At 40.3% G+C, this 14,071-nt stretch overlaps 1 protein-coding gene across 23 annotated transcripts in view; it reads left to right on the top strand.

Annotated features, from left to right (window-relative positions):
- The window catches only part of TNRC6B (trinucleotide repeat containing adaptor 6B), a 123,138-nt gene extending 113,140 nt beyond the window's left edge, over positions 1–9,998 (top strand). For all 23 annotated transcript variants that reach the window (XM_083365772.1, XM_083365771.1, XM_083365767.1 and 20 more), the window contains 4 exons: positions 680–904; positions 1,897–1,967; positions 2,945–3,084; positions 9,153–9,998. In XM_083365772.1, coding sequence (XP_083221898.1) covers positions 680–904; positions 1,897–1,967; positions 2,945–3,084; positions 9,153–9,540 — 824 coding nt within the window. In that variant the 3' untranslated portion in view covers positions 9,541–9,998. The remainder of the gene's footprint in view (positions 1–679; positions 905–1,896; positions 1,968–2,944; positions 3,085–9,152) is intronic.
- The last annotated feature ends 4,073 nt before the right edge of the window (positions 9,999–14,071 follow it).

Genomic DNA, 14,071 nt, shown 5'->3' with positions numbered 1-14,071 from the left:
TGTATATTTACAACCCATGTAAGAGAATAAAAGAGAGCTATCTTTCTGTCTGTCTGTTACAATAAAAAAAGAAAGTTATGATTAAAAGATGGGAGCAGAGGGAGCAAGATGTGCAAGGGGGGGAGGTGAAATCTAATATTAGTCCATTAACCACCTCCAACATGATTTAATGGGCTGTCCCATAAAACAGAAGAATAATTGTTTGCTTAATAGTAATGTAATGATAGAGTAACAAAATAAAGTAGTACCAACAATGAATACAGTTTACTTAAACAAAGCAAAAACTTCATCACATCCCTTTAGCAAAGTTTGGAAGGTTGAAAGGAATGTAATCTGGAATAATGTACATGTTGGAGGATTGGTTCTTTTTTGTGGGAACCTCTGTCAAATAAAAAGAAATAACATACATTTTCTTCATAATGTCTATTTTCTCCAAATCTTCTACCACTCCCTCTGTAAAGCATGGAGTGGTGGTCATCTTGTTATGGAAGAAAATCATAAAGTAGCCAGAGACTTGCCTTTATTTTTTTCTTAGTCAAATGTAGAGTTATGAAAGATGACCCAGATGTGCTGCTTCAGATTTTTTTAAAAACCAAGCATCTTATACAAATCATCTTTGACAAAAACAACACTTAATTTGTGACTGTCAATTATCACCTTTTCCTTTTATTTGTTTCAGCAAAATTCAATGATTACAAATCAACATGGTCCCCAGATCCCATAGGACCTAATCCTGCTCATCTCTCTACCAAGTTATGGAAAAACCATATTTCCTCAAGAAACACTACAGGGCTGCCACGCCCACCTCCTGGTCTGAGCAATCCGAAAACATCCTCTCCTTGGAGCAGCACAGCACCCCGCTCACTCAGGGGATGGGGTGCACAGGATTCAAGGCTTGCCTCTGGTGAATACTTTTTTAGGATTACTATATGCCAAGGAAGAGTGTATTAATAGATCAGATAAGAGATTTTTAAGTTCATTCAATGAAAAATTACCTAATTATAAAAATCAATTGAAATTTTATTGAGAAAATAGAATGAGAAAAAAATCATGAGAATTCTAGAAATACTGTGTAATTGTGAGGAATAAGTATAATATGTACTTGAAATAAGTAATCTGTGTAGTCGCACATACCAATTTTGAAAGCATGCAAAAAAAAGTTATTTTGAATACATAGGTGCAAATAAAAATGTTTTGGTGGAAGCTCACCATCAGCATTTAGTACCTTTATTTAAAAAGCTGCTGACAAAAACTTTTCCTTGTCTTCAAAATAATGGAATCAAGTGGATAATACCCCGGGGTCAGAGCCCAGCCCTTGATAGGGCTTACAAAATTTACTTCAGCCATTAAAAATTGTACACTACTTTCTGATATTGGATGCTAATTATTTTAGTTTAATCTAATTTTAGCCATACCCTCCTTGAAACTGATTTAATGTTCTTATTCTTTTGCTGTAAGGTAGAAGTACAGAAAGTAAAGAAAACTTGTTTCCATACCTTTTATGTAATGCTCACGTGTGTCTAACCATCCACTTTCCTTTCCACTGCAGACATTGTGCATTGCTCTTGGCTTTAGTATAAATAGCTGCTGCAGTGATCTGTTAAGTACAAAGCAGGAAGAAAGGATTGAGGAGCCTTGTTACTTTAACTATTGGGTACTTGAGGTGGGCTTGCCATTAAAAAAGAAAAGAAAGCCTTTTCAGCTAGCAGTAAAATGTTGTTAATATCCATCTGATTGCTAAATTCTCTGCAGATGACCGCTTGAACAATTGCAGATAAACAACCAGTCTTAACTTTCTTGGCAAGTTAAATAGTTCCTATAAAGAATAGGATTTAGTTTGTTTCTAAATCATGAATTAAGATGAATACAAATGCTTGCTGTTTTAATATTTTGCAGCCTCTACTTGGAGTGATGGTGGTTCTGTACGTCCCAGCTACTGGTTGGTTCTTCACAATCTCACTCCGCAGGTATTTCTACCTTCATCCCCTTTTTCTTACTAAATCTTGTAGATGATGTGTTGTGCTTTTTAAAAGGCCATTGCCCTGTACTTACTTCAATATGACAATACTTAAAAACCAAAGAATTTATTCTTAAGTGTCAGATTTATCACTGTTATTTCCAGTTCTGCACCCAGTCATAACTGCCAGTTTCTTCCCTCTTTTTTCTTCAGCGAGATTATACAATATTTCTAGTAGAACTGTCAAAACATTTTTGAACGCCTGATAGAATAACTGCCTGTATATGCCTGATTTTAACTCTTTATTATTTTAGATAATTCCAACCAGTACAATTATGCAGATTCCTTCCTTGTATACATAGCCACTCAGCGTATAAAGACTGCTTAAGACTGGCTTCAATTGAGCAACCCAACATTAGGTCCTATCACATAATCACAATCCAGGCACTTGACACCTGGCTTGTGATTATGATATCACAGCGAGCCACATTCACACAATTTCCAACATTTCTTGCCAGCTTCTCACAAGCAAAGTCAATGGGGAAGCTGGCAAGAAGTCCTTCTCTTTCTGCTGCTTTATTGCCTGCCCACACCATAGTGCCTGCCCATGGTACCCATCACCACAGTGCAGCACCCGCCTGCACAACATAGAATCTGCATACAGCACATACACTCCCGTCCACCTAAAGCTTTTATCCATTCACATACTTGCCTGGTATTTCTGCCCTTTTGTGCTTATAGCTCATACAATTCTGGGGTATGACCGCAACTAGGACTGCCCTTGCTAAGAAATGCAGTCAGGTGACGACATGCTTTTCAACCACATTGCTTCACAACAGAAATTCAGGTACTAGTTGCTGCTGCAACTCAAGGACTACCTGTACAATATGCTGCCTGATTGCTTTTCATTCTGTATATTATTTCTAGTATGTTTAAATGATGAAAAAAACCTTGGTCTCTTTATTTGTCTTTGCTATTTTTTCTAAGATTGATGGGTCAACTTTAAGGACCATCTGCATGCAGCATGGTCCATTGCTGACATTCCATCTCAACCTGACCCAAGGCACCGCCCTTATCCGGTACAGCACCAAGCAGGAGGCAGCTAAGGCCCAGACTGCACTGCACATGTGAGTTTTGCAACAATCTACAAACATTCGTTGACTTTTTTTGTCAATATATAACGTTCTTGGTTCATTTGTTTCATTTATGCATTCTACAGGTATGACCGATAATTACAGAAGAATTTCTTTTTGAAAACTATTATTTTTATGCATTTCTTTGAATAGAGATGGCCCTGGTAGGCTGTGCATACTTTAATAGAACTTGCTTTTAACAGTGAGCGTAGACAAGAGAGATGGATGAAATCCATTGACAAGTTAATATTTAGCTTCCTTCTTGATAAAGTTTATCATTCTACAAATGCATTCATCTTCAAGATCACCAATTTAAAGTTTTGAAAATTAGCAACACTGAGATTTTAATTGCCATTCATAATTTTTTACTTAAATTAATTGCAAATCAAAATTAATGTTATAAGTTTTCCCAGATAAAATGATATATTGCTCTTCTCACCACAATTGCAGTTTTAGAAATGCAATAAATAAAGTGTTCAAAAGTCATTTAGAATTATGTATTGGGATTTGTATTATTACCTTTTTCATAAATGGTTGATATTATAGAATCCTATGATCAAAAAAATAGCCTTACTTTTAAATGATTGTCATAAGGCTGTAAAGAGTAACAAATATCCATGACTTTCTGCTCTTCTTAATGCAGAAAAGTTGAAACATTTGGAACGTTCTGTAAGATTGAAAATTGTTGATCTGGGAAATGATAAGTCCTTTCTTAAGAAAAATTATGGCATGGAAAAGTGGTTGGAAATTTTCCTTCCTCATTATACAGTGAAACATTGTTTGGAAGTAGGTTCAAAACAACTAAAAAGGGATACATCACACACTTTCTAATTAAGTTATAACTTTGCTTTTGCACAGTTTAGTCATAGGCACTGGCTTAGATGGTTTATACAGGGAATTAATTTAATTTAATTTAATTTAATTTATTGAGATTTCTATACCGCCCTTCTCCCTAAGGGACTCAGGGCGGTTCACAGGGCATATATAAATAACAATACAAAAATTAAAAGACAATTAAATCAATGCCCAAGTTAAAACAAGAATGATAAAATAATAACAAGCCTATAAAAACCCATATACCCCCATCAGGCCAGACCCGCTAGTTCAAATAAATGGGTCTTCAACCCGCGACGGAAGGATCGGAGGTCTGATGCCATCCGGAGCTCAACCGGCAGTTGGTTCCATAATGCCGGAGCACCCACAGAGAAGGCCCTCCCCCTGGGGGCCACCAGTCGACATTCCTTGACCGGAGGCACCCTGAGGAGGCCCTCTCTGTGGGCACGCACAGGGCGGAGGGGAGTCGACGCCGGCAGCAGGTGGTCCTCGAGGTATCGCAGACCCATGCCATGTAGGGACTTAAAGATCATAACCAAAACCTTGAACCTTACCCGGAAGACAACTGGTAACCAATGCAGCTCACGGAGCAAAGGTGTAACATGGGAGTACCGGGAAACTCCCAAGACAACTCTCGCGGCCGCATTCTGTACTAGTTGGAGCCTCCGAGTAGTCTTCAAGGGAAGCCCCATGTAGAGAGCATTACAGTAGTCTAGGCGAGAGGTCACGAGCGCATGAGTGACCGTACATAAGGCCTCCCGGTCCAGATAGGGCCGCAACTGGCGCACCAGGCGAACCTGGGCAAAAGCCCCCCTAGTCACGGCCACTATATGATCCTCCAAAGTGAGTCGTGAATCTAGGAGGACTCCCAAGTTGCGAGCCCTATCCACAGGGGGTAAAAACTCACCCCCCATAGAAAGAGATGGAACATCCCAGGTGTCCCGGGAAGCCGGAATGTACAGCCACTCAGTCTTGTCAGGGTTGAGTTGAAGTCTGATCCTCCCCATCCAGACCCGAACCGCCTCCAGGCAACGGGACATCACAGCGAGGGCATCACTGGGGTGGTTTGGGGTCGAAATAAAAAGTTGGGTATCATCAGCATATTGATGATACCCAACTCCAAAACCACGAATGATCTCACCCAGCGGTTTCATATAGATGTTGAACAGGAGAGGCGAGAGGACCGACCCCTGAGGAACTCCACAAGCGAGAGTCCTAGGGGTCGACCTCTGCCCCCCTGCCAACACCGACTGCGAGCGTCCCAGGAGATAGGAGGAGAACCACTGAAAAACCGTGCCTCCCACTCCCAGTCCCCTGAGACGCCGCAGCAGGATACCATGGTCGATGGTATCGAAAGCCGCCGAGAGGTCTAATAGGACTAGGACAGAGGAATATCCCCTATCCCGAGCCCTCCAGAGATCATTCACCAGAGCGACCAATGCCGTCTCCGTGCTGTGCCCGGGCCTGAAACCCGATTGGTAAGGGTCCAGATAATCCGCTTCATCCAGGACCAGAGGGAGCTGATGCGCCACCACACTCTCAGGGGCCTCTTATTAAATTTATGTTGACGGCCCCTGCCCAGCCATCTCTCAGAGACCCAAAGTTCGGGCCCTTCATCGAGGTTAGGATTTAAAGAGGCGGGTCGCACCCAGGCGAGGGGGGCACCCCTGAGGGCGAGCAAGTCCGTGCTAGTATATTGTCGCATGTTAGTCCAGCAAGTCCAGAATAGGCAGTCCCAGAGGTGATCATGTCCATAGGAGGGTCGAAGGCCGGAAAAGAAAATATCTGGATCCACACCCAACTGCACTGCCACTCAGTTGGGTGCCCCAGTAAACAGGCCACCCCCGCCCTCTCACGGCAGGTTGCAACTCTGTACCTGGGGGTGGTCAAAGATATACTCTGGGTAGGCATGCCCCATAGAGCTCCCACCTCTATGGGGCTGCAGATGTAAAAGTCAGCCACTCTCCCACCGTGGCTGGTACCCAGGACCGACCGAATCCAAAGGGGAGAGGGGGAGGTAGGCAAAGTTAATAGATGTATATACTCAGGCAGAAGGGTAGACGGGCCTAGATAGAAGAGATGGTCTGAAAGCGTCATCACCGCCGCTAAAACGGTCCAAAAGCGGTATAAGGACCACCTGTCGCCGTTGCTCCATTGAAGCGGTCCGAAGACGCCGTTGCCAACACAAGCGGTCCGAGGCAGCACAGAAAACATCATCGCCGCTGGGATAACTCTCAGTCGCCCTCTCCGCCACCAAAACGGCCCGAGGACGACAGCGTCACCAAAAGCAGCCTGATGCGGTCTGGGGTAAGATGGAAACACCACCGCCGGCGAGAGGGGCCAAAAGCCCGAGAAACGCCGCAGCCAATCACCGGCCTCCACAAACGGCCCGAATAGGCCAGAAAACGCTGATGCCGCCGAAGTGGCCCGAAAACAGGTCAAATGTTGCCACTCGGGCCAGAAGGCCCCAGGAATGCCACCGCTTAGTGCTGGTCGCTGAGAACGGCCAAAGCCCACTGCTGCCGTCGTCGTCGTCGCCGGATGCAGGCCGTTTCCACCGTCGAATGCGGCCCAAAGGGCCGCCGCCACCAGCGCCCACGCCATCGCCGCCACCAAGCCGGACCCACAGGCGTCTCTCTCGGCGACCAAAGGCAGCCTAAGGGTGTCAAAGGCGGCCCGAAACGGCCCGGGGAAGCAGGAAACGCCGCCACCGAGCGCGGCCCGAGAAACTGCCGCCGCCAGCGCCGAGGCCGCCGCCCACGCCGCCGTCATCACCGCCGCCCGAACGAACCCGCAGGTGTCCTCCTCGCCGACCGGGAACAGCCTGAGAACACCGAGCAGCCCAAACCGGTCTGGAACAGCAGGGAACAATAGGGAACGCCGGAGGCGGCCACGAACAGCTGAGGGCGGTCCGGAGAAGGCAAGCGGCAGAAGGCAAACAGCAAAAGGCGAACAGATGGAAAAGGCGACAGATGAAGAGAAGCAGGGCCCGCAGACTTCAAACAGTTCACTGCCAGTTTCGTCAGCCACTAGCTGCCCCTGTGCCTGTAACTATAAACCCCCCATCCCCCAATCCACATCCCAGAGAGCCTAAAGGCTCCTGAGGGGCTCCAAAGGGACGCCTAGTAACTGGAACTCACGGAGCTCAATCAAGCACGTCCGCCATCTTGGGCATGAGTAAGAAAACATTTGCCAGTATCACCACCATCTGTCAGGCATGATGGTCCCCACTATTCTAAGCTTAATAAATGAGAGCTTAATGAAGCTCACATTCAAAATTGAACGGAGATCAATTAGATTAGATAATTTAATGAACAGAAACATACTTTTTCTGAATAAGATACTGGGCTTAGTTGAACAAGGAATATTGTATCTTGCTTGTGGACTTATCAAAAGAATCTACTAGTTATTGAACTAAAAGTATCTTCTGTTGTAGTTGAATAAAATTATTTTTATACAATATTTTGAAAAGAAAAGAATAGGGAGCTATTTTGTTATCCAAATGAACTACTCTGAACTGTAGGCAAAGTCCATTTAATGACCTTCTGCTAGTTGATAATTACTGAAAAAGCAAACAAAAAAACCTTTCTATTAATGTAAGTTTTTTAAAAAGCTGAAATAGCATTCTCTCTACCAGTTTTGAAATATTTTAGTTACATTTTAAATAATACAAAGTAGTTAGAAATTAACAGGAATCCCCAAAGATTTTAAACTATCTGTATATTTCCAATTATATTTCCACAGGTGTTTGTTGTAGAATGAATATAAGAAAACAAAATCAAGAAGCCATAATACAGGGGTCCTTGGGGCTCTCTGAGCTTGATTGTTTTCTTGCAGACTTTTCACTACCCAAACTAGGTAACATCATCAGTGCTAGTAGGGAATGGGGCTTGCTCAGTTTATATTCTAATGGCTTGCCCTATTAGTGTTGGTGGGGTGATCTTAGAGGGTTGGGCTGTTTATTGCCAAGTTATGGATAAGACCAAAGACTAAAACACCTCCCCACCAGCAATCAGCACCCAAATGCGCACAAATTAACTCCAAGAGTAACATCAGATCAACAATCAAGTAAACAATACCCCAATCAAGGAACTGCCAAACAAGCCAACAGTGAACAGCCCAGCCAAAGAACCTCTAAGACCACTCCCACGAACACTAACATTTCAACCCTGAGCTACAAATAATTCTCCTTTATTGGAGGCATAATACACATTTGGAGGCTGACTATCCCATTTCTTCTTTACTTCTTTTACCACATCGGGTGTCAAGGGAAATTATTCCATTGACATCCCAAGTAAAATCCCTAGTATGGTATCACATTCCAGAAGACATCTTTATCTGCTGAGATATCTTTTCTGGATGTAAGACCTGAAATAAAAAGCAAGGTAGAAGAGCTTCGTTACAGATGCATAATGGTCTGTGTCAGAGGTTCCCAAACCTCCTCACCTCACAGAAACCTTAATGTCTCAGTAAGTTTTTTGTAGCACTTCATGGTTCCTAAATAGTGTGCTAGGGTACCTGGGGCACTGCAGTGCAGCTTGGGAACAAAACACTTGACAGAAACACCAAACTAAATAGATACTAGGCTTAGTAATAGCATGGTGTCCAGCTCATGCTGAGTATTGCCATGTTTTCATTGAATATTTAATATAGCATATTTCCTCTTCTCTCAATCAATTTTTATTATGGTCACAGACCAGTATTACAAATAAAAGCATTAACAACAACAATAACAACAACAACAACAACAATAATAATAATATAATCAGACAAAATAATATTTTACTATGAATAGTGGATTATCAGTGGGCAGTTAGAATCTGCCTAATTTTGCATACAGTAGAACAAAATTTAGTCACATTCAAAGAAACTATTTCTTCTTACTGATTTGATAATAGCAGTTGTTCATAAAAGACATCAGTATTTCCTGGGTATTTATTAGGTGAGTTCATTGCAGTGTCCCAAGATGCATTGGCACCCAGTTTGGAAACTGCAGGTCTATGTAATTATTTTTCTTCTTTCTTTTTAAAGAAAGGTTTTGAGAAAGGGATTAAAACAAAGATGATGGAACTTCAGCCATTCATATTATTTATCTCTATCGACTTAAATGGGACTGTGTTGTTATGTTTTGTTTTGTTTTAAGCAGTGTTCAACCTTTTTAGACATTTGAACTCTTGTTTGTTTGTTACTCTTCACTCTACCACTTTGGCTTTTTTTTATTATTATAGGTGTGTTTTGGGAAACACTACCATCCTGGCTGAATTTGCAACAGATGAGGAAGTTAGTCGCTTTCTGACACAAGCTCAGCCTCCTACTCCTGCAGCAACCCCCAGTGCACCCACAGCAGGCTGGCAGTCTCTTGAGGCAGGACAGAATCAGACAGATCCAGTTGGACCTGCTTTGAATCTTTTTGGTGGGTCAACAGGGCTTGGGCAGTGGAGCAACAGTGGTGGCGGCAGCGGTGGGGGTGACCTTGCTGGTGCTTCATTATGGGGGCCTCCAAATTATTCGTCAAGTTTATGGGGGGTTCAAAGTGTAGAAGATCCCCACAGAATGGGAAGCCCTGCTCCCTTACTACCTGGAGACCTCCTAGGCGGAGGGTCGGATTCAATCTGAACTTAAAAACTTTCAACTCTGACCTCGTGACCTTTTTGGAACAGCAGCAGCACTAACTTGACCTTTTCTTTTTTTTCAACTTGCAATAAATACATTTTAAAAGGAAAAAAGAAAATGGAGAGAGAGAAAAAAGGTGGGTCATTGACAGGACCGTCTGAGCACATAGTTGCCTCCCTTACAACTTCAGTTTTTTTGTTTGGAATATGAATCCAAAAAGAGAACATATCACTCTTGAAATACTTGAATCATGAACGCCAACTTAGAAAGACAATGTGAAGCAAGTACACATACCATTTAAAACTAAACACAAAAAATTTAAAAAAATTAGTTTCTAGTTTTTCACTTTTTCATGTTATACGGAAGTTGTTGCTAAGAAACATATATACTGAAAAATAGCTTTTTAACTTTGTTTGCACTGGGTGTGTTTCCGTCCTTAGGTATACTATGTTGGGGGTGGGGTTCAGAAGAATTGGGGTGGGGTGGGAGGGAAAGACTTGACGGAACCTCACTTTAAAAAACAAAAAAGGAAAAAAAAAACACTTTGTGATTGGCTGGTTGATATATACCAGTATGTTCTGGCACATGTAACTGCCTCTCTCTGTGTGTGTGTGTGTGTGTGTGTGTGTGTGTGTGTGTGTGTATCTCTGTATCTGTGTGAGAGTACGTCTGCATGATTGTGTGTGTGTGTGTGTGTGCGTGCGCGCATTTCTGTCTTGAAAAGCTGCATTGTTGTTGGTCAGCAACCTATCTGACTAGATTCTTAAACTGAAAATGATGGTGCCTGTTGCAAAAATCAAATTGATCTGTGTTTCAAATCTTATTAGTTGGTGGTATTTTAGCAGGGTATTAAGTGCACTACAGATTGTGTTCTGACCCTGTTACAAAGCAAAACACTGCCATATCCTAAGGATTTGGTGAGAGGAATGCCAATATGTAATTTTAGGGTTTCTGGGATGGGAGAGGGAAAGAGAGAATGTAGAATTTTGTTTTGCCTAGAACTATATTTTTTTTTAGTAAGAGTTATTGACAGAACCCAAGCTTATTTCTTATGAAAAGACTTTTCTTCTTCTGGGGACCTACCAGAAGAAAAAGCATCACATTTGTTTGTGACAAAGACCTATACAATGGTTGAAGCTTCTGCAATCCTAAAAAAATAACTCCCTAAGTCTGTATGAAGATTTTTATCCATTCATGGAAAACCCACTAATAATTCAGGCCAAAGTATATTTTCTTGATCTACTGCTATGACAGAGTTAAAATGTCAGTAGTTTGCTGGCCTGTCACTTATTGAAAGCACATGCAGCAACTTTTGTTCTCTATTTCCCCCATTGTGTTACCTGTGCCAGGCCTAGGTGTATTACAGCACCAGATCATCACTGACAGAAACGTTTACTTAAGAATGTTCTTAAACCAGTGTGTACTTTGAGCATTTTTTTCCTCTGTATTTTTCCATGTATGTCATGCTTAGGGTTTGCTTAGGCGGGCATATAACTGGCAAAGACTTCTTTTGTTTATAAAGTATTGCACCTTTATTATTTTTACTTTTCCCTGTACTGTTGCTTTTTATTGTCGGTATTTAAAGAAAGGTTGTTGTTTCTTTGTTTTAAAAAAACAACCATTATAGTAGTACTCCAGGCATGATAGGGAAGATCTATCATTAATTCAAAAGATAGCCAGTGTGTACACTGGAAACAGAATTGCTTATTGTGAAGAAAGCTGAAGCAAACATTGCCTTCGTACAAAGCAGTTTTCAGGATGGATAGATTGGATAAAAACAAGTAGGGAACTCATTGCAAATATTCTGTAAACTATTAGAACTTAGCTCTGGCTTTTCACTAGCTCTGCATTATAATGAATAAAAAAGAAGTGCTGCAATATTCTGTACCAGCAAACACATTCATACTCCAGCACTTGGAAGTAGCAGATAATATTGTACAGTTTAAAAACAGAAGAATCTTTCTCCTTCAACAGTTTCATTGAAATATACAGTGGTGTCTGGTATATAAATAGAAGTGTTGATAGCAAGTTTAAAACAAACTTTCTTGCATTTATATCAAAAGGGAGATTTGTGAATTAATTTGGAATGTGAACTGTTTGACACAAAAAAAGATGAAGGGGGTGCCCACATTTATATTTGCCTGTTCAGTATCAAGTAAGTAGGTCAACATAAGCAGGTGTTATGCATTTAAACTTTAGTATCTGCATATGTGGATCTTCAGCATTTTCCCTTATTTTGCTTTTATTCTATCTTGTTTGTCTAAGCAAGATGATTTTTTATTAATCCTGCCAGTTATGTTTCCATTATAGCCCATAAACATGCCTGTTCCTAAAGCAACTATGTTTGTTGCTAGACATTAGCTTTTAAAATCATGCAGGATGAACTATAGGAAAAAGACCCGGAGTTAGAAAAATATCAAGGTGCAGCACCTCATGGCCCCCAAGCATTTTCCATATGTGACATGACACACAAGCAGGTTCACTATTGTGTTGTCATTCTCTCCCAACCTGCCTTTTGATCCCTTTACCTGCACTTTGGATTTGTTGAATTCATTACAATATTATGGTGAAAGCCAGGTGCTAGAGCCCCTCTTGTTTACAAGACATAATGAGGGAACTGAAATATTTTTTAACAAATGAAAAGCTAAAATGTTCTTCCATCACAAGCTTAAAGGGAAAAAAAATTAAACATAAAAAGACCAAAAAGTGTGTGCGTGTGTGGGCATGTGCACATATGTGTATCTCATATAAATATTCACACACACGCACACATATACACACACACTCATATGTATGTATGTATATCTCAATGAAGATTAACTCTGGGAGCATTTAACAGTGTTTTGAGTTTAACATTTATTTTCCTGCTTTACCTTTGCAAGCATTCTCAGGAATTCTAGGGTAGGAAGCCAGTTTTTCAAGATGGTTTATTTAATCTTTACTTCTACTAGATAGATGGCTGTTTCTTAAAATTTTACAGGTTCCTGATCACTCAGAAAATGCAAGGTTTTTTTTCTTTAAGAAAAGCAAAAAATTGAAAAAATACCTAACAAAAACAAATTCCAGTCTTCAAAACTGTGGATCGATCTTTTAAGCTACAACTCAATTAAAACAGAATTCTCACATGTAGCAGTAAAAATTCATTGTATTCTTAAAAGTCCATTTTGTGAGAAGATTTATACTTGTAGAGCTTAATCTCAAGTGGGACTGTATATGCCATTGAATAGGAGAGAGGATTGTGTATGAATGGATTATAATCATCTAGTTATTTCTCAAAGAACATAATCTTCTCCAAGCACCTTTTTTTTAAAGAAAAATTTAAAAATAAAAAATAAAAATGTTACTTGATTATGTAAGTAAGCCACAGATAACAGAAGATGGTGGGAGTAAGGGTTAATGCTTCCTGAAATCTGTTTGCAAATTGACAGAATGCTTCAGAAGTGCTGTGTCTTTATTGTGTCCCAGCAGTGAAGCAATTTTAGCATGTGTGTGTTTTAAAAGAGGAGTGACTAAGAGAATCCAGTGAAATGTGCATTGTAAAAGATTTGGCTTGCATGATTTTAATACTAATTTTGAAGTTCACTTTTTAATTTCTCTGCCAGATTTGTGTAAATGATAAAGTTTGGAATTTTGGAAGAGATAAATTAGCTGTTGATGCCAGATACTGATATTCCCCTGTTTTAGAATAAGTCTATTGGTGCCGTGCTTAGAATGATTAGATCTTATCTTCCAGTACAAACAGGAAGGGCTTAATTGGCTTGATGCTTTTAGATGGAATAAAATTACAAACCATTTTAGTGCCTTTGTAAAAACATCCATATATCCTAGAAAAGGACAAATGTAGTCTAGTACTTGCAAGGATATAAGTGACCCATTGAAATAATTGTTCTGAGCATGCAGAGAAGCCTCAAACACCTATCATTTTAAGAGTTATATGCACATTTATATGTGTTTTCATTGACTAAGGCAATTTTATATTTCAAAACTTTTTGTTTTGCAGTATTCTTCATATTAAAAAAACTACTAAAATGTGTAATGAGAATTCATCCCCATTACTATTATTCAGATTTTATATGATTTTTAGAGGCAAACACAATAATGGTTTCTCAAAGTAGGGAAATACTAAGTTGTAAACTAGTGTTTGGTAACATCAGTTCTTTTCTGTAGCTATTGACTTGTTTCCTTCAAGTGCATATGTAAATGATGTATCAACTGGAAAATATTATGATGGGGCCAGTTGGGCAGTGTGTGTGGGTGTGTGTGTGTGTTTGGATATGTGCTATCTGAATACTTGAGTTTTGATTTATTGTTGACAGATTCTTCAAGGACAATTAGTGAACAAATCAATTTTTTTAGAATATCTTATAGAAACATTGACCACTGCTCAAGAAATTATAACGGTATACAAACAAATTACATTACACAAAATATCTTTTACCTCCAAGCTGTGCATATGAAAGCTGTCAAAATTTTAAAGAGGTTAATTAAAAATATTAAAGCTTTAGCAGACTTCTACCTTTTAATGTATAAAATG

Source organism: Vipera ursinii (genome assembly GCF_947247035.1).
Source record: "Vipera ursinii genome assembly, chromosome: 6".
In the NCBI taxonomy this organism is placed as follows: domain Eukaryota; kingdom Metazoa; phylum Chordata; class Lepidosauria; order Squamata; family Viperidae; genus Vipera; species Vipera ursinii.
Note: the sequence above shows the minus strand (reverse complement) of the source record. Positions and strands in the feature narration are given on the sequence as shown.